General features: G+C 32.7%; 1 protein-coding gene across 1 annotated transcript in view; it reads right to left on the bottom strand.

The window, feature by feature from the left end:
* Positions 1 to 10,716, bottom strand: part of Fic (FIC domain protein adenylyltransferase) — a 14,403-nt gene extending 3,687 nt beyond the window's left edge. Inside the window, exons 1-4 of the mRNA XM_014418976.3 lie at positions 10,290 to 10,716; positions 9,579 to 9,775; positions 5,918 to 6,097; positions 1,353 to 1,519 (exon numbers count right to left, since the gene is read on the bottom strand). Coding sequence (XP_014274462.1) covers positions 1,353 to 1,519; positions 5,918 to 6,097; positions 9,579 to 9,775; positions 10,290 to 10,575 — 830 coding nt within the window. The 5' untranslated portion in view covers positions 10,576 to 10,716. The remainder of the gene's footprint in view (positions 1 to 1,352; positions 1,520 to 5,917; positions 6,098 to 9,578; positions 9,776 to 10,289) is intronic.
* Between the last annotated feature and the right edge of the window lie 11,864 nt (positions 10,717 to 22,580).

Below are 22,580 nucleotides of genomic sequence, written 5' to 3' on the forward strand. Positions count from 1 at the left end.
TATATTGTAAGATTGTACTACTTCACAGGTATTTTCGAGAAGTTCTACCAGTATTGAAGAAAGGTGGGAGAAAACAAATTCTGGATGCACGTCTGAAAAATGATGAGCTATGGCCACAATGTACAAATGACATTGAAAAAAATATATGAGAGCTGAAGCAGACATAATAGAGTTTTCTAATTGGCTGCTGAAAATTGGAGACAAAATAAAACATATAAAACATAAGAAAATCCAAGTAAACTTTTGTGTGAAAATGTCGAAGAAATATATCCTGATGGTACAACAATGGAACAAATGAGTAATAGACCAATATTGGCTGCTGGAAATGATGATGTGAAAAAAATTAATAACTCAATCTAAACAGACTACTGACGATATTGTAACATGTAATTCTATTGATGAGGGCCTTTCTCTGGGCGGGGACGGTGACAATTTTCAAGAAAACGTTATGGAACAATATCAGCCTGAATATCTATCATCACTAGGGGTATTCATGACCTTTAGTTTAACATGTTAAAATGTGTTAAATGGGAAAAACTTATGTGAAATAGAGAAATATTTTCTTCTTTTACCATGTTAAAATGATATAACAGGTAACATGGTTGAGAGTCTGTTACTAGGTTTGTTAAATGGAGAATGACGTCACGCAACAGACCAGCTGAGTTCGTCACCATTTTATTTGTTGTCGTGTTAGGTTACAAGCTCGTATTTTCTGTTTTGATTGTGTTAGTATTGTTTTGAATGTTTTTATAACTAATTAAACTGAACTTGAAAATAGGTTGTATTGTTTTGCTGTAAAGAAACCTATGCATTACTGATGTGCTCTGTAAAGGCACAAGATTGGTAGTGAGAAATATTCAGAAGAATATATGCAGTGTGAGATTTTATCAGAAGTAAAAAAGGTGAAATTTTATGCATTCCAGGGATCACACGAGACACTCGAGGGGACTTGAATATGCCATTTGTACTGAAATGTATGCAATTCCTGAAGACAGTTGATGGGATTTAATGTTATAAAGTAAAATCCATCATTTTGATTATAATGACAAGAGTATTCTAAATTAGTATGATTGTAATTTTACAGAATTAAATAACAACCATATGACGCATATATGATTATAAAAATACAAAATCGCACATATTAACAACTTGTTTTATAATTGATTTTTGAAATACCAAAATATTCGCTTGAAATTATTAACAAATCAAAAAGTACTTTCTTCATTTCTTTTGAAATATGTATTAGTAAGTTGTTACTAACCATAAAAAGTAAATATTTCCAGAACTGTATGAATCGAATGGATAGAAATAATTAAAATTTGCAATAATATGTAAGTATAAATAGGAACTACCTGTTAATAAGAGTGGTATTAATATACTTTAAAGCTGCATCTAAGCCAAGTATTTCATTATGTTCAACAATGCTTTTACCACCAATAGCCATCTTGGTCTCAACAACAGAACGTGTTTGAGATAAAGTCATTGTATTACCTTCAATACCAACAGTATGGTAAATATGCTGAAACAAAGTATTGCCGATGAAACTATAGTCGAACTATTAAATATTACCCCTTTCAGTAAACCCTCTCATACAAGCTAATATTTTTTTATCTATAACTCAAATTCAGTAGATGGAGAAAATCATGAAATGAAGGATTGCTCTATAAAAGGCAATACCCAATTAAACAAATAAATGAATCTATACATTAATAATCATTAAAATTTAATTTTGTAACATTTAATTCAACTGTCATATTAGAATTAAATAAAATTGAGTGTAAAGGATTATCCATCAAAGGCTGTAATGAATTAAACTCTTCAGGTAACAAAAATTGAAATGCAATGAATCATAAAACATATCTAGGCTTTAAACATGTGCTAAAAATTTTAAACAGACATAGAAAAACCAATTTGAATAAAAAATCTACATTGTTAAATAATATTTATATTTTGAGACATAATTATTTTTTTTTTACTGGTTCTGCCAAAACACTAAGACATTGAAATTAGAATTTTTAATAATATTTTATAAAGTGGTTCAAGTTTAATAAGCAATCAAGCAGAATACAAAAAACATATTAAGATAAAAGAAACTACTCAAAGTTTAAAAGTCTATAATTAACCAATTAACAAGCTAATGTCTCAAAAATGGATAAACCATTAATCATCCACTTGGGTAGATTCGGAGTATTATAAAATAAATAAATAAAAAGAGATAAAAGTAAAAGTTAAATATTTTAGCTTCAGGATGTATAATATAATGTATATGTAAATTTATTTTACTTATTTTACAACATAAAATTAAAATATATCTAACAAATGAATTATTTCTTGATATAATTATTGTATTTAGTAAGGTAGTATATAGTTTTAATAACCAAGAATAAATTTTCATTAACATCATGTATTACTTTCCTCTAAAGAATCATGACTGCTAAATACAAAAATTTATACACAGGGAAACCTCTGCAAACAGATGTTACTTATGGACAATTTTTTTAATTTCCTGACATGAAAGTATAGGAATTTAGATTCATTTGCAAGAGAAACTCCTCCAATGGATGTGGACAGCCAAATTTTAATGACTGAGATAAATTACCCCTATGAATGGTTTTATGTTTTGATATAAATATGTAAATAAATCTACCACAGCAACTTAAACCTGGGCCCAGTACATTTATCTTCCGAGGAGTCCCTTAATTACTGAGCAATTCTGCTCTAAATATTTACATATTTTTAAGTTGTTACTTTTAATTTTAAAAAACGGTTATAGTCACCCAACAGTGTGATATACAAGTAGAAGGTGAAAATCGATTGATAATTTAGAACATGAAGCCAAAACACTATCAAAGCATCAAAGAAATTATTTTTTATGATTTTTTAAAATTAGAATCCCCAATTTAATTAGGAATTTATTCTGAAAACTGAAATAAAAATATGCTTTTGAATAGGATTACGTTATTTTCCACTAAGGGTAACAAAATTTTGTTTCCTTGCCTTTTGGTGATTTTCATAGAAATTCTCACTCCTCAGACCCATTATGCGTCATTCGTTTTTTATATTTCAACTTAGAAAAATAAGATTGGAACTGTGCAAATTTCTTAAAATAAAAGAAAAAGAAAAGATGATAAATTTCAATTTAAAAAAAATTGTTTTTAAAAACACAAAAAAAAATTTTGTGGTGTCAGTCAACAAAAAAAATTTTTAGTCAGAAAAACTCTAACCTTTTACATTTAAAAAAATTATGAAGAAATTTTAAATTTTTACTGAGAAAATGACATTAGAGAAAAGATAAGCTGTTAAAGTAGGTACGATTATCGACAAAAATGTACTTAAATGGTTTCAACAGGTACAACCTCAAAAAAGCTTCATTTCTAGACTGATCGTCCAAACTAAAGCTGCTAAAACTATCCAGGAATTAGGAAACAGTGTTAAAGTGTCTAATAGGTGGTTAGAGCTTTTTAGGACTCAGTAAATATAAAGGAATTGGTGCAAAATTGGGATCACTAAATGAACTTGCTGTGGCAGGATGGATGTCAAAGACATAAGGAATAATTTATGATTATACTTCAAAAGATGCCTTGAATACTCATAAAGCGTGATTTATGATCTTTCTGATAAAACATTACATTTTAAAAGTGATAATAGTGCAGACAACGTGTAGGTAACAGTAAAGGGAGATAAAGATAAAATGGCCATAGAAGTAATGACTGTACTGCTTTTCTTTTTGTGCGTATATCTGACAAAAAATAAAACCACTTATGATCAGTAAAGCTACTAATCTGAGGTGTTTTAAAGAGGTGGATATAGGAAGCCTCAGTGTATGCATTAAACTCAAAAGCATGACTGGCAACAGATAATTTGACGGACTAATATTTTGATGGAATTCCATAATGGGTCAACTATGATCTAGGTCATACATAATAATAAATTTTACTAGTTAATTTTAATGTATAAAATTTACAAATAACAGTAAAGGATTCTTCTTTGCAAGTAAATAACCCTCAGAAATAATTTAACACTTCTGAAATGAAAAAAATATATAATTCTGTTGGATATGAAAACAGAATTAATAATTTTTTTAATTTTAGCATTACTCTTCCTTTGATATAAAACCTACATGATGTACAAATTTTACTGAAGAACTGAACTTTTCATATTCCAAAATTACTTAAGTACCACTAATAATATGTAAGAAAAAAAAAATTATCAAACAAAATAAAAATTCATTATAAAAAATTACCTACATAGGGGGATCAGAGTAAATAATGTCAGCCAAGGTAAAATAGGGAGTGTATAGGTGCAAACTTACATTGTTCAAATTTTCTTCCTTTATTTCATGAAAAATACATCATAGATCAAAGTATAACAAGGACTCGAATTTCACTATATCTCGGTACTAGGAGAATAAAAATAATCATATTGGTTGTTCATTGTTGGTGGTATAAGCATTGAACCTTCGGGTTTGCTCAGTCTGTTTATTATTCACCATTCAATAACTTGTCAATCACATTTTAATTTGTTATATGAATCCTTCAGAGAACAGGGTATGTGCATGTTTTTATTTCTTCTTAATCTGCATGTATTACAAAACATTTAGGTGAAAACAAGAGTTCTTTACAACCATCAGTTCAAATGATATTAATTTTTTAAATCACAATATCAGGCTATCTCATAAAACACATTATATGACAACTGAGGGCGGTATAATGTCACAGCTTGTGGGGCTCCTTACCACTGTTTATAAACTTGACTCTATTTATCAAATAAATATAAGAGTTATTTCACAAAATAATGAATAGTTTGTGGAATAATCTTAATCCACTAACTACCTGCATTTATTTCTTAAAATAGTTATTTATTCAATAATCATTTGTTTAAATAAAACAATATATTTCTGAAATAATTATTTGATAATTGCTACCTCGGTTTTTTCTTATTTAGGAAATAAATTATTTCCCCAAAACAAAAAATAATTACATTTCTGAAATAACATTTGCAGTCTACAAATTAAGTAGATGCACTACATTCAATGGAAACAGTTTACAACCATTGCAGCAACTGTCTTTGCCACTGCCAAGGTGCAAAATGTATGACAGTTTTGGTAACACTAAATCTGGCATGACAGTTATATTCTTGTCTAAATTATAAATTCAGAGAAAATTATTTGATAAAATAATCATTTCAGAAATGATTATTTTATCAATCATCAATATATCTTGAATAACTTCATTTTGTGAAATAGTTATTTAAAAAATGAGATCTGAGTAAAATTATAAAATAAATGATTTTAAAAATAATTTGTTTAGGTTATTTAATAATTTATTCTAAAAATATTACTTCAAATAAATTTTGCCCAGGTCTACTATTAACTGCCATTCATCATTTATGAGAAGTTTCTAACTCATTATATGAGTAACTGTTTGTAAATTTGGCGAATCGGTTAGCACAAAATAATCCATTACTTGGAATATTAATCTATAAACATAAAAAAAAAAAAAAAATGCTACTAGGATTAATATAGCATTGGATTGTGGGTTTTGCATAGAAAAAAAAAACAAGTATGCACTCTATGGGTTGACCGAAACGTAGATAGGAGGATTGTGTTAGGTCTGATCAAGAGAATTCAGTTTTACAGATTAACTAGGCAGGACTGCAGTTGTTATTAGCACTAAATCTCAAGATTGGCTATGCATTTAATTGTTATTGTCCTAAGAAAGGTTAATGCAAAACATTGCGAGTTGTAAAAAAAAAAAAAAAAAATAAATACAATTATTTAAAATATTAGTCAAAGTCAATGAATGGAAATAATAAAGAAAAACTTAAATATTTAAAAAAATAAACTTAATCATTTATAAATTAAAAAAGTTAAAATCATGTTTTACAGTAAAATCTAATAAGCAATAGAAGCTAGTACCTGAAAATATGCTTCAAGTTTAGCTTTTCGGAGGGCTGAGTTTGCTTCTGGTATGCTAGCAACTGAATCCCTCTTTTTATCAATTCTTCGTAATGTAGTTAAGTCCATTTCTTCAACTAATTCTGCAAGTCGACGATGATTAAGTATAGCTCTTGAATGCCCTGGGCTATGTGTTACTGCCTAGATTAAAAAAAAAAATAAAAAATAAACATTTTCAAATTATTAATGATTTATATACCAACAACAATCAATTCAATCATAATCAATTGAAAAACAGAAATTCTAAAGGTTTCAAAAAATAATTCTAAAACATTTTTAAATTTGTATACTATGGGACAAGCCTGATTCTAATTAGGTTCAATGGACCATGGGGGTGCTGTCAGCCATGGATTTTTACCCGACTGTTACAAAGGGATTGAGCTTTTAACAGTCAAGTCTTTTTCTAATTAATACTAATTAAGTTCAAGAAATACTGAATATTAAACATAATTATGATGTATTTAAAAACAAAATTTTACAGTTTTCCATCAGAAAGTCCTGATCAATTCCTTCTGCCACTTATGGGTTAATTTATAGCTCATGTGATTATAATCAGATCTGAAAACATTATTTATTATTGTTGTCGATATCTTACATAATGAGAATGAAATTGATCCATCACTTTGTCTCAGTGAATACTAAACTTTTGGTTTGCAAGCTAATGTTTTCTTCTTACCTATGAGAAAATACACTCAGAGAATAAAGTGCGACCAAAGGATCATCAAGTTACACCCACCCAAATTTTTGATACTAAATACTTTTACTCATAATTAAGTGTGCATGGAATGGAAGAAGTTGCTTTTATTTTGAAAAAAAAAAAACAAACTCAAATTCCAGAAGACTCCTGGGCCGGATAACATCAGTAATGAAATTTTAAAAGCAGGAAAGAATATTCTAATTAAAGAACTGACAGAGTTGTTTAATTTGATTCTTGAGCAAGAAGCAATACCTAAACAATGGAAAACCACAAAAATAATTCTGCTGTATTAAAAAGGCAACAAGTATGATATAGAGAATTATCGGCCTATCTCCCTCTGTTCAATTATATCTAAAGTTTTCACCAGTGTTCTCAAACAACGGATAACAAAAAGAATAATGAAATGTGTTGACGAAGAACAAGCAGGTTTTAGGAAGGGATTTCCAACAGTGGACCACATTCAAACTGTAAACCAAACCATCAACAAAGCAAATGAATACAACTTCTCTCTATATCTTTGATTCCTTAACTTTGGAAAGGCTTTTGACGGCATTATACAGTCAGAAATATCTAAGGCACTGAGATCAATAGAAATAAAAGACAAATATATCAAAATAATAACAGAGCTTTGTATGAAGATGACAACATATATTATTACTGAAAAGAAAGGACAAAGCTTTGATGTTGAGAGGGGTGTGCGACAGGGTGATCCACTATCCCCAACTTTGTTTGTTCTTGTGTTGGAGATGGTGTTCTAGCGTCTTGGATGGAAAGAAGTAGGCATTGAAATAAATGAAAAATGGCTGCACAACCTACATTTTGCAGATGATATTGTGCTCTTTGCAAGAGGCATGGAACAACTGAGGGAAATGATGAATGTGAAGCAGCTTCTGGCATTGTGTGAATAGGTTAGTCTTTATCCGAACTACCAGAAGACGAAACTTATGACAAATGGCGTAAAAGAGGAGTGAGAAATTAACAACCATAAGTTGAAGAGTATATTTATCTGGCTCAGTTAATATCATTCACGGATAGAGGAGCAAGAGGTCCAGAGGAGATTGTCACTCGGCTGGAAAAAGTTTTGGTCCCTCAGGCATATCATGAAAGGAAAAACAAGTATTGACCTTAAAAGGCATGTCTTTGACAGTTACATTAGCCCAGTGGTCACTTATGGATGCCAAGCGTGGTCACTGACTATTGCTCAGGAGAGGAAATTACTGGTGTGGCAAAATAATATTGGAAGAAGCATTGTGAATGTGAGGAAAAGGGATCGAATAAAAAATGCTTGGATCCAGAAAGAAACAGGACTCACTGAAGATGACGAGATTGAGCAAATGGAAATGGACAGACGCTCAAAAATTACCATAGAATGGACTCCATACGACCTTCAAAGAAGAAAAATTAATTTTATCTTGAATATTAGACATTCAAATCTCTATCAATGGTGTGATAATGGACCTAGTATGTAATTGAGCCTAGTAAAACTATCTCAATAACATCTGTGATAAAAGTTGAATAATAGGAAGTATGGAATGTGGTGGGTATCTTTCCAGGCTTCACCTGGCACAATCTATAACAGTATGAATCACTTCCCTGATAAGATATATGACACTAATAAACATTTTTTCCTAAGTTTGGTAAACCAAATGTGAGCTATACTCTTTATAGGGAGTAAACTGAACCCCAAAAGTGAAATGGTAGTAGGGTGGATGTCAGGAAGAAGTAATAGGTGGACCTCTTATTACTTACAGTCACAATCTTGCATTTCAATTGATAGTTGTTGCATTAAGTTGATATGAAACTTAATTACAAATAGTAGATAACTGTAAGATTAGGGCTCCTCAACATCCTTTTATCCTCACAGAAAAAAAGTTGTAGTAAAATATATGACAGGGTCTCAAGTTCAAGGGGAACTGAAGGAACAGTTATACTAACAAAAAAAAGCTTTAAAAGCATTACTTTTAAAACTACACCTATTTGTGCAGTAAGCTTCAGCTATGCTAAAATGATAAATAATATAATTGTTAGCAGTAGACCATAACTTAGGGTGAAAAACTAAGCTATTTATAGTGGGTCCCTGCAGTAAATGTGGTAAAGCTCTTTTATAGAGGGAAGGGTAACCTCAATATGTTTTAGTCCTATATTTTGACATCATAAAAGACTCAGGAATAAAACAGAAGAGCTCATTCACTAAAGGAAAGCATTTTTAGTAAGAAAGTAATGTTCATCTTCACATTTACCAATGACTTCCTGGTTGTGATCAGGATGAGGAGAAAGGACCCTTTTCTCACTCGTTTAATGACATACCATGAGACATGTCTCCAGCTCCAGAGAGCAAGTGGACAAGCAAATAATAGTACATTTCACCAAGTAAAAACAATGCAATTTGGTCTGATATTCATCTAAGGCTAAGAAAGCTTCATAAAATGTTATAAGAAACACTAAAACAACCACCATACGGTTTACATTTATCGCTTTCTGACTTTCACATGTTGAGACCATTAAAAATACTTTAGGAGGGGTGTTTCATCAATGATGCAGAAATGCCTACCTTTTTATTCAGTGAACACAGTAGCACCCTAGTCAGACTAAAAAAAATTTACACTACAATAATCCTTAGAGCAGTTGAATATACAGGAAAAGAAGACAAAATAGTGCAAAGTAAATGTTGGTATGCACTGTATACTAGCTTTTTTTTATTTTAATGCTTTTCTTTTCTTTTTTTAATATTTTGAGAATGTGGCAATCACTTGCGGCACCCATTTTAAGAACCACTGATGTAGAAAAATGATACATTTTAAGTAAATCATTTACTAATATTGATAAATTTTTATTAACTGGTTCTAATCGATATTTGAATGATTCTCACATTAACATTTCACCTTATAATTTAATGAACCTAAAATAATGACCTAAAACAAATACCTTAAAATATAAATGATCAGCATGTATTATATCTTTCTGTGTGTATTCCATGAATTCACCATAATTATTTAATACATCAGGATGTTTTGGCGATAATGCAAGGGCATGCTCAAATAGTTTTTGCGCTCTTTCAATTTTACCCAGTTTAAGCATCTCAAGAGCAGCGTCCAAAGATTGCAAGGCTTCTAATTCATATTCTAAAATAATATATATTAACATGTTCAAATGCAGAATTGAAATAAAATGCTTACATTATTACTAATTCATAATAGAAGCAATAATAAAAATAATTTTAGGGATCAAATTTGAAAACTGTACTCATTTGGTATACAATTAAAATCAAACAAAGCCATTTAAAAATGATAAATAATAATAAACCATAATGAAAAGGTTAGTTATGATAAATTCTGCTTCAATTCAGGAAATTATACACTGAAGGACATTATTTATTGTTACATTGAATGTGTATTTCAATTTTTATGACAACCTTTCTACAATAAAACAATAATTTTTTTTAAAACCATAGGAAAATATACTTTACTAAGAAAATAATAAATATAGCTACCAACAAACGCGATAGATTTAGAAAATAAAACCAGCTGGTGTTAAATAGCCAAGCATAGATAAAACATTACTTAAAATTCAATATAGAAATGGGTCAAAGAAATCTTGATACTATAAAATAAAGTAGAATTTAAAATAGGAATTCACCTGAGGGATGTTGGTTCTTTCTTGTGACTTCAACATCATAATAACGTTCAACATCTTGACTAGGAAACTGCATAAGAAATGCAGATTGGAGCCTAGAGTCACTAAATGAAGTATTATTTTTACTTACAACAAAAATTGTGGTAAGATTAAAAACTATAACCAAAAGGACTGCAAGAATACTGATGAAAATTGAACTTGTCAGAGCTACTCTACATAAAAGAGATTTTAAATTAGCAGAATTAAATCTTGAACTCTTATAAAACTTAGTTATCTCTAAACCACCCATTAGTCAAGAAGTATTAGCCAAAACAATATTTAAGTTAATAGTATTAATATGCTCCAATGTTTTTTTAAAAAAAAAATTGTGGTTAACATGACAGTAAGAACCCATTATTTGGTTATTAATAAATACCAGATGTCAAATCCAACTTTGGGTAATGTCATTTCGCCGATAATATCACATAGTTGGAGAATATTAGGGGAAAACATAATATTCACTTAGTGTGAAGAAGTCTAATAAAACGCAAAGAATTAAAATGGTTCTAGAGAAAGTGAAGTTTCGAAATAGGAAGCATATTTTAAAATTGAAAGGAAGGATCAAGTACGTCAACAAATGGGAATCTGTCAAGTTACACGAACACTACAAAGATAAGGTACTAAGATTGTTTACCGGGACTAGACTTGTCAAAGAGTTAGATCGCGCCACAGTTTTGAAATACATCGTTTCTGTACGAGCAACATAACATACAAGCTTAAGAGGTGTTTCGTATCAACATTCAAACTAAAACTAAAACTAAGTTTGGGAAGTTACCGAACATAGAACTTGGCAAACAGTAATTCAATAGATTTCAATAGTTAATTATGGCATATTTTCTCCAACTGAAAAGTGGAGTGGTTTAGCTCAGCATATAAGACACTGGGACTCCTAACTTCCAGGCTCAGGTTAGAATCCGGCTGTTGCAGGTCATTTATTCTGTTCTATAGATCGCTCAGGGCTCGGTAGATAATCTTGAGGCTTAAGCAGCTATTAAATTGAAAAGCGGATACATAATCCTGTTAAAAACAAGGAGGTTAAGCATGATCTAAGCCATATCACCTTCCATTACCACTGGTCAAGAAACAGTTATTCCTTATTAAGTATTGAATCCAGAAGCTTTCATGGATTAAAGATCAAATTTTCACATTAACCCAGGAGAAGTGTAGCCTTGAGCATTTTGCTCACGTTGGGAAATAAACGTCCATGGTTTCCGAGTATTTCATCTGTTTTGTTTATACTTCTGTCTACCTTACGCTAAACCTTTGATATTTTTATTGCCGTTTGTTTATGTTACTCCCCACCTATATTCAGTTTTGTTCTGGCCTCCTCGCAACGGTAAGACAGAATTTCTCTCACCAGTACACTCCTAAAGTGACATCTTTTTTTTCTCATTTGAGCATTTTGCTCACCTGGACACCTCCTGCGTTGCACCTTTAACTGCTGGTAATTGGGAATGGAATTTTGTAAACCGTTTTTTCTTTTATGAAATCATCTATAGGTTCCACTTGGTTCGCCATGAAGTTGTTTGTTTCTTATAGACCAAAGGGAATCTGTAGCGATTATCAGGACTTTGTTTTGGAATGAATGTAATTTTTTTCTTTTCGTATAGGATTCAGCTCCTCAGGCTTCATTGCCGAAGATTAGTAATGGCTTTAATATTATTTGTGAGTAAGGATGGTTTTATCATGTTTGAATCCAGATTTCCTATTGACGATGGGATATAGCACTGTTAATCTTGCTTAGCTTTGGGTTAATTTAATATTAGTGCGGTAACTCCGAGTAAGGCGACTATCGAGATGAACTATAAGGTATCTTACTGCTTCAGTGGTAGGACTCCACTGCAATTGTTTTACCTTTGAAATCAGATCATGTGGTTCTGATGAGCATCTAAGAGTAACTATTTTTGAAGTACATTTTATAATGTTGGAACTTTTGGCGGTAATATATTGGATTGAACAGGTGTTGTGAAACAGTGCGATGAGGTTATGTTGTGTTACTATATTGTGTATGTAATTGTGATGAACTGAAAACATTATTTATCGTTAGTTAAGTCACTTTTAATTGCTCAAGTTTTCTATTTTGTGATAGATGTGTAGTTTATAGTGAATAAAATATTTTATTCAAAGCCTAATTCTGGCCTTAGTTTGATTTATTATATCAGTTCAAGTACAACAATTTTATTCACTATAAACGACAATAACAATGGATAAATTTCTGAAACCGAGTCGATTCGATGGCAGACCTATCTCACCTACTGCTTCTAAGTAGTGGACACATTGGCTGAAGACTTTTTGAAAATTTCGTGGATTTTTCAAGGGAGCCTCTTAGTGATGAAGATAAATTTAGGGCTTAAATGCTGAATTTTCCAAAATTCATCCTCTAAAGTTCCTTAAATTTTGTTTTGGAAGAAGATAGTTGGCCGTATGAAGTAGATTGTATGAAGATAGTCCCGGTGGCAGTCTATAAAGATATCAAAATAGTAAAGGAAAACTATTTATTGTTAACCAACGTTTCGCCCCATTTTGAAGGACTGGCAAATGTTGGTTAGCAATAAAGAGTTTTATAGCATCAAGAAGATGGTGAGGGTTGCGGTAAAAAAAGAACAAATAGTTTTTGACTATTTAATGTTTGACGTCTAAGCCCCCCTTTGCAGGGATTCATCAAGGCTGTTCTAAACGATAGGATAAAATTGGTCTGTTTATATATATGTGTATGCTACGGTATGAGTCAGTTGTTATTTCGATGTCAGATGACTGAGGGGATCAGCCGATCGAATGTATATAAGAGATGTACGGAATACAATAAAGCCAGTATGTTACAGCAGTTCAAGCGTGCTAGATCTTATCCCTTCTTCTTTTATTTTGACATTTTGCTTTCGCCAATAATTAACTGATGCCGAAACCCGGGAACTTTAGATACCGGAGTAATAGTTGCTTTAAAGAAGAATTTTTTATCGTAGTTTTCTCAGCTTTCAATTTTTTTTTCTATTCTCTCATTTTTTTTTTAAATAATGGCTGCCAACAGTATTGTCAGACAAACGGTCATGAACCTGGAAGCTTTAATCAAAATGGGCGAAATAATGGAAACAATCCAGGTACAGAGTCAGATGCAATTCTTATCCCTGGTACTAAAGATACAATTGGCAAAGGAGCTAGGGAAGGAGGAAGAATTTCCGAGAGAGAGCTCGTTTATGGAAATTGCTCAAGAGGTAGAGGCCAGTATGGAAGTAGAAGAGTCAGGGTGGACCCGGACAGAATACCAACGGCCAAGAAACATGGCCAACCCTTGGAGGAGGAGAGAACACGGGAATGGTAGAAGAGAGAGAGCTATCAACGAAGAAAATAGAAGAAGCCTAGCCAAACCCAGAAAGAATAGTCAGCGGGAGGACCGCAAGTGTCACGGTTGTGGAAAGAATGGGCATTTAGTGGCGCGTTGCTCGCGCCCGAGATACTTTGAATGCGGGAATAAGGGAAACATAGCCAAAAAGTGCCCATATTTGTACCGAAGAAGAGATGTGGGCCGGGGTGAACCCATGGAGATCAACGCCCAAAAATTAAGGAGAAGCCACCCTAGGTTGAGTAGATCTTCAGATGAATCTACGCAAGCATCAGAGACCGAAGAGGAGGTCGAGGTGCCAAGAAACCGAGGTAGTCTAGAGGAAAAGGTAGAAACAAGAGGATGGATACGAGGGAACGGAGGAGAATGGAGGCGAGGAACTGTAGAGAGGAAGGCGCGAGACATCTGAAGGGGTTGTCAGCGGAGAGGCGACCGCACAGTGCTGAATTATAATGTGAGAGAAAAGAGCGGCGGTCTGCTTATAATAGAGATAGGAGGAGTGAGGTGCCTGGTGGACAGAGGCAGTTCCAACACCATCATGTGCCAAGAACCATTGCAAAAGCTCTGTGATGGAGAGAGGACACTCAAGATTATGAAATGCCAATGTAAATTGATCACCCTGAGTGGCCCTTGTGAAGTAGAGAGGGAAGTGGAGAGAGGGTTGACACGGTGGGGATTTAATAGGGAAAACTTGCAGGTACATATTGTAGGAAGTAAGCCTAGGAAATATGAAGTAGTGGGATGTGACCTACTAGGGAAGGTGGGAGCTTGGGTTAGGAATAGCAGGGGAAAATGGAAGGTTAAGTTGGGAGAAAAAATCTACAAATGTCATTTTCAGCGGAAGAACGCAGGCGCTCGGGTCGAAGTAATCAATCAAGCCGAGGACTGGAGACGAAGTATTAGGAGGGAATACGAAGATATCTTTTTCTGAGAAGGGGACAAGCTCGGGAAGACCGGGAGAACAGTCCATGAGATCATACCAAAACAAGACAAAGTGACATACGTTAAAGAAAGGAGATACCCGCAGGCGCTACGCCACCACATCCGAGAAGAGCTTCAAAGTTTAAAACACCAGGGAATAATTATTGATAGCACTTCCCCGTACAATAGTCTGTTGTGGACAATGAAGAAGAATAGCGTGCCTGGTGAATCTACTGAAAAGTACAGGGTGGTGATTGATTACTGTATGCCGAATGAGAATACCGTTGACGAAAAGTATCCGATCCCCAAATTCGAAGACATTTTGGATAAGCTGAGTGGGGCGACGGTATTCAGCACATGGGACGTGAAGGCCGGATATCATCAAATCAAAATGCATCCTAAGGATCAAAATAAGACGGCATTTACATTCGAGAGAGGATACTACGAATTTACAAGAATGTCGTTTGGACTGAAAAATACTCCTATAACCTTTCAGCGCCTGATGGACGAGTTTTTGAGGGGAATTGACGAATCTGTATGTCAGATTTATATGGAAGATCTCCTAGTGTTCAGTAAGAGAAAAGAAGAACACTTGCAGCCATTAGGCGGTCGCCCCCTTTTAAAAAATTATTTAATTCTCCGGTCTCTCCGGTGAATTTTTCCAGGTCCGACACCGCCTTCCTCAGGTCCTGGGCAGTTGCCGTAAGCGCATCTCATCATATTCAGGAAGAGAATTTGACAATGCCGTGATTAGAAAAGAAACGAAGGACCTTGACGTAATATGGCATCTCAACACACCAAGGCACCCCAAGAGTAGAGGAGGCATAGAGCGGCTTCACGGCACGTTGAGTGACCATCTTCGACTATATCAGGTTGACCAGGAACTGGAACCGGACGGGGCAATGGCTAAGGCGATTGCCGCATACAATCATTCCATACATACAGTTACAGGGTTTTCATCATTTGAGATCCTCTTTGGGCTTCGAGGACACAGGCGGGACTATAGAGCACAGCAGCAGACGGAGAGGAAATACACAACAACCATGTTGCTCGAAGTAAGTTATGGCAAAAGGCCCGGGAAAGAATAGAAAAGAAAAAATCCAGGAGGGTAACTCAGGAGAATTTAAAGGTTACAGATAGGATGGGAGCAATCAAAATCGGGACGATTGTATATAGAAAGTTGGGGTCTAACAGGGGTAGGGGTAAAGAGATACAGCGATACGAGGGTCCATTCAGGATGATAATTATAAGGGAACACAGTATTCTAACAATAGAAAGTATTAGAGAACCCAAAAAGAGGAGAGCTGTACATATTGAAGAATTAAAATTCCGGCAATGACAATATAAAAACTGAATTGTTCCCATACTAGATTATATTACAGAAAATTTAGTTATTTATCCTATTTATTGTTTGTTTTTTTTGTGTTTAAAGGTTGTTATTGATTTTTGTAAATATTGTATTTTTCATTCTATGTTTTTGATTTTTGTGAATATTTTCTTTTTCATTCTAGCTTGTTCATTTACTGTATGAAATTTTTAAAAAATTGTATTCTTAGGTTTAAATTATGTATTTAGCGTTTATTTAAGGGAACTTGTGAGCTTTTTTAATGATATGTATATAGTTGTTTTTTTTTAATTTATTGTAAATAGTTTTTCTTTATTGTTTTTGTTTTCTATGTTATTATATTATATAGTATTAGTTTACCAGGATTGTTCGTAAACTGGTGGGGGGAGTTACGGTATGAGTCAGCTGTTATTTCGATGTCAGCTGACTGAGGGGATCAGCTGATCGAATATATATAAGAGATGTACCGAATACAATAAAGCCAGTATGTTACCAGATCCATAAATGTTAATGTAAATTAATTACCCTGGGTGACCCTTGAGTGGTAGAGGGGGAGGTAGAGATAGGTTTGACCCGGTGGGGATTTAGTAGAGAGAACTTGCCGGTATATATTGTAGAGAGTATGCCACGGGAATACAAAGTGATTGTGGGATGTGACCTGGTAGGGAAGGTGGGTACTTGGGTTAAGAATATTAAGGAGAAGTGGAGGATTAAGTTGGGGGGTAAAATGTACAGATGTCAACGACAGAGAAAAACCTAGGGCGCAAGGGTTGGAGCAATCAATCAAGCTGAGGACTGGACACAGAGGCTTAAGAGGGAATATGAAGATATTTTTTTTAAAGGAGACATACTTGGGGCAACCGGGAAGACAGTTCATGAGATCATACTAAAAGAAGATAAGGTTACATATGTGAAAGGGAGGAGATACCCACAGGCGCTACGTTACCACATCCGGAAAGAGCTTAAAAGTGTTAAACTAAAAATAATAATAACAATAAAATAATTGAATGAATAAATAACTTAAAACACACAAATCGACAGGTCCACCTACTAAAATAAATAAATAAAACAATGAATAATCTAGAGCTAATTCCGATGCAGGTGATGATTTATGATCCCTAGGGAGTCTAAAATGATATTGTCCGCCAAGATCGCAATATCCCCAATGCTAACACCTAGGCCTTCTAAGAAGCTCCTTGTTCTATCTGGTATTGTTCCGCGAGATCCAAACCAGAGGCTTTTCACGGTGAACTCTCTCTATCCGAAGGTCTCGCGGAATTTTTCCTTAAGGAAAGTGATGCGTTTTTCATATATTTCCTTTTTTTTTCCTTTCCACTCCACCTTCCTTTTCGTGGTCATTACTCTCAAATCTTTCCGTCGGAGCCAAGACCAGAGCCGTGGCTCCGACTTTTGTAAGTAAGACAATATCGGCTTATCTTACGGATCCTTCGGTATCAACGCAATAAATCTCCTCGAAACAGGTGAAGTATTTTCTTTCAAGGTAATTCATCAATTCTTCTTTGACCCTGTGGTGCCGGCGTGTTATAAGGAGGGAGTTGTTGGGAAATTTTCCCAGCACATGGGCTGGTGTTTCAGACTCTCTGCCGCATTTGCGACAGAGGGACCCAACTTCTCCTTGCTGTCCACTGGCTCCTGGGACTCCATGCAGGGGTGCGTAGTTGATATTTAGTTTCAGGGCGTTCGCCCATTCCCCCTGAGAGCATCTGCTTCTCACATACATATCTATTTACTTTCGGGGTCTCTTTGAAATGGCGAACACCAATACCCTGCCACCTGTAATTGGCCCATTCTTCGAAAGCATTGTACCCCAATAAAGGTAGTATGTTATAGCAGTTCAAACGTGTTAGATCTTATTCCTTCTTCTCTTTTTTGACATTTTCCTTTCGCCGATACTTGACTTTACACACACACACATATATATAAATAGCTTTCTTTTACTGTAATTTACTATCTTCCCACAATTCAATTTTGTTTGTTTGAAAGAAATAACCAGATCTTATTGTTTACAGTAATAAGGAACAAATAAATCCAAAATTTTAAAGAATTTTATTATTAACTAAAGGAAAAATACCAACTCCGATTTCGAATTAGAAAAAGGCAAGACTGTCCTTTCTCTGCAGATTGAATTCATATGTATTATCGTGTTGTTTTCTTCTGAATGTGTTTTGATATGAGGTTTATTTAAACAGTTAAAACTAAAATACATCTGGCAGCGAATTTTTGATGTTACAGATAAATAAAAATTTTTTGTTCTAAATTTTCGCCTTCTTTTTGTTTTTTTCGAAAATCACAGAATTGACTTCAACATGACTGCATCACTGTACACAAAACCAAGGGAGGTAAGTAGGATGATGAGTAAAAGTTTTATGATGCGCGTTCCCATCATATTTTTTTTTTACTTCAAATCCCACTAGATCGAAACCATTGATCATAAGATGTTTCCCACTGTGTGGTCAAGTGAAGCGAATCTTGGCCTTCCCACTCAGTGGTTGTATAGAACTTCAATAAAATTAAACAAAAAATAAATAAACAAATAAAAATAAATTGATAGTGAAATTATTTTAGTAAAAGAATAAAAATATCTATGCCTACACTTCCAGAACTTAAATAAACCTCATAAACCCAGGAAAATATAATTTGTTTTATGTACTTATAAGCTTTCGTTGAGTGTCTTCTTTTAAATCTTTTTATCTTACCCCTTAAAAATGCCAATATTTTTCGAAAATATACAAGGGATTACTTAGTTCCTATGGGTTTACAGACGAAGTATAAGATTCAATTAAAAGAAGAAAACTTCAAATGCTCCAATTTTTAGATCCAAGAAGAGGTGTAAACTTTAAGGGAAAGTAATCGGGTAGTGAAAACAAGAAGGTAGGCTGATGTTTCGACAATTGTTTGTTTTAGAAGTAAGGATACTTTAAAACTTTTTTTTTATTATCAAGGAATTTATTATAAATTGATGATCAAGCTACAAGATATCAGATTTAATTAGTAATAAAATATTTTTAATGAGGTGTTAATAGTTAACCGTAGATTAATATGTGGAGAATGTGATGCTGCCCGGACCCCCGACCATCTTCCCCACATATAAAATATTTTATTTGTACAAAAATGGTCCGTATAGCTGTCAAAATAGCTGAAAAAAGTATTTATTTTCTTTGATACGTTTGAGTTCATCCCTTGTTATTCTCGTTTTAACATTTATATTACTTTATTATGATCTTACAAATTTAATAGCTTTTCTAAATGTTCTTTCTACGCACATTTGTTTCGTTACATAAAAGCCCTTGGTTTTTTTATTACCCCCTTGGTCTCTTCGGACATACTGACATAACCAACCTATTCTAACCATAACCTTCCCACCAATATCTTTTTCCATTTCCTCTTCATTCCCCTATCCTTTGGAATCCAGGTTAGCATCTCTTATACTATTTATTTTTTTTTTTTACTTTCACATACCTTTATATGAAATATACAGTAAGGAGAAATATTGCGATCGTGAGAAGTTTCGAATTCCAGTTTACAACGAAAATACACGCTCCCAAAGAATCCAAGTTTCACAAAATAGTGTGTGAATATATATGAAAACGGCTCTAACGATTTTGATTAAACACACGTTATAAGGTTCCCAAGAACCAAAGTTTCACAAAATTGTCTGTGTATATATGAAAATGGTCCTAACGATTTTGATTAAATACACGTTTTGAGATCCCAAAGAACCAAGTTTAAGAAAATGGTTTGTGTGTCTATGAAAACGGCTCTAACAATAGTTTGGCAGCGCTTAAATGCGAAGTTTTCAAAATTGTTTCCTCAAAAGTACCTTTAATTTTGTTTAAAAAAATTTGATTTAAATAATTTGAGAAAAAAAAAATAACAGTTCAGCAATAATATACACTGGATATTTACAAAATACTTAAGAATTATGTGAATAACTAAAGGGGAAAGATCAAGCGTCCGATTCGAATGCGAAAAGTTTTTTAAACTGTTGGCAAAATTAATATTTATAATGTATATTCTCATCTTGGAAAACCCTAAAATACGAAAAAATTACAAATTTGTGTACATAAATTTCACCTTCCCTGGTCTTGAATGGTAGACTTATTTTGATTTTTTTTAAATAACAAAAATAGCGATGACTTCTAAATAAGATTAGCCTACCAATTTAGACAAAACTTGGGGATGTATGTAGGGTGGTAATTGAAAGTTCTGTGATGCGCTCACCGCACCAAATTTTTCAGTAATAATTACTCCAGGGGTACATTTGCAATTCCACCATTTACTACTGTGCTTGTTATTAATTATTATTCTATTCATTTATACTTATATTATTTTAGTTTAATTCGTTCCTATTTTATATAACTTTCTATGTATATTCCTATGGTCTTATCATACATCTCAATGTTTCCATACCATCACTTCAAAAAAAAATTTTTACGATACATGAAAGAGGTTATTCCCAAAATAATTCTTTGAAGTTGTGGTGGAATATGTATACTCCATATTTTTGTGGTGCAATAACTTTATCTACTTTTTATCCACCTAGGAATTGATAGGGAACTAGATATGAGAAAAGGAAAGGGGGGTGACTCAAAACTCTAATCTGAGTAAATTATGATAAGTTAAGAAATCATTTTGGAGATAGAAAACAATTTATAACCCTTATAAATATTTGTACATTGCATATTTTGAATAAATTCTGAAGGAAAAAAATTCAAGACGAATCAAAACTAAAATAATTATTTTAAAAGGAAAGTCATTTTTTCCTTTCTTCCTACTTTATTTATTTCATGTTTTTAACCTATAAATATTTTTCTCTTTAAGTTATAATAGGTTAATTTACTGAACTATCGGATCCAAAAATCACATACTTTCGAATTAAACTTTAAATACGATGCAATATCAGTTATAAATATACGTATTTTTGTCTGATATCTAATGTATAGACAGGTTTTTTTATAATTTTTATTTCATTAGTAAAAGTGATAACGTATCAAAAACACTTTTCCGTAGTGTCGGACATTTTTCATAAGTACAATTAAAATAAGAAGATAGAAGAATCCTTTCGTCAAGAAAACTGCGGATAAAAAAAATAAATAAAAAAAGATCTTATTCCTAGTCATTGATATTGTGCTATCAGTCAGACCATAAGATTTTATAATACAAGATCTTTTAAGGAAGGAAACAATGATAAATAAAGAACCACCAATTTCTGTCATGAGACAGGTGGCCTCGACCTCAAGACATGCCAATAAATTAACTAGCCCAACCTGAAAGATCAATATTCTCAACTTCCCGACACCAAATCTTGGTGTATTCTAAACCAAAAAATAGGTTGGTACAACTCGTATTTTTGGTTTTCCACCTGAAAGACCCAAAAGTACACAACAGAAACATAATTAACATAAAATTAATTAATGACTTGATAGCTAATGCTCATTTTACTAGTGACAAGAATGATGATATTATTTGAGTGGGTTAATCAGCTAATAAAGAAAAATCCCGATCCAAAACAACATTTGTACAAATATTATTCACAACAGAAAAGATAATTATTATTATATTATCTTTTCAAATTCATTATTTTATGACGTTTTATAATTTCATTTTTATTTTGTATTTCACTCTAGGGCTCTAAAGCCTGTATATTATTCTAAAGGGATCAATCCCAGAATAAATAAAGAATATTATTATTATAATTTTAAATCTACCTCAGTTTACTAAAATCGCAAACTGAATCTAGATTATGAACTCATCGGATCAAAAGAATATAATAACTCACGTCGAAATTAAAACTCTAAATTCTTTACAACCTTACGGTCTTCAATAATTACAAAACTAAAACATAGATGACGCATACACAATAATCCTCTCAATTCAGATATGTTTGTCACTAATTATGTCGTATATTGTATAACTTCAGATTATATAAGCATTTAAAATACCTATCTTAAGAGCTAAGATTTTTTAATAAATAAATAAATTAAAAAAAAAGGCATACATTTTATATTATCAAATTAATTCAAACATAATCAATGGTTTTTTTTACCTTTTTGCAACATCATTAATATTATTAATAAACAACGACCCGTTTACATTACATTTTGCACTGGTATAATAATAATATGGTTGAAGCGTTCTAAAAAATAAATAAATCAATAATTCATCGTCCTAAACTGACGGGGCATGCGGTCAGAGAATTTGAAAACCTAGAATGTTGTGAAACTTGAGATATGAGAACCTACATTAAAATTTATAAATACTTGTAAAACATTATCCAAAGAGGTTATATATACTTGAAAATGTTTATAAACGGGATTTAAATAAGTCGGTTTTTCATAAATGTTTAGGATGAAAAAAATGTTTGGGAAAAAACCTCTCTGACTCCTGGAGAGTCATAAAATCCAGTCAAAATTGTTCAGAATTTTAGATTTAACCCGGTCACACAACAGGTGGGACCCTACAATGGTAATAAAAGAAACATTTCTACCAGCGGGCGAAATTTAATTTTTAATTTTTCAAATTCGTATTTAAGGGGTTTAAGGACGCTAAAAAACAAATCTGACTTACTTTATCATTAAAAAAATCCTTACCTTACCCGAAACATCTTTCGGTTTTTATAAATTTATACTCA

Source organism: Halyomorpha halys, unplaced genomic scaffold (assembly GCF_000696795.3).
Source record: "Halyomorpha halys isolate HHAL.00 unplaced genomic scaffold, Hhal_1.1 Scaffold214.1, whole genome shotgun sequence".
Lineage (NCBI taxonomy): Eukaryota > Metazoa > Arthropoda > Insecta > Hemiptera > Pentatomidae > Halyomorpha > Halyomorpha halys.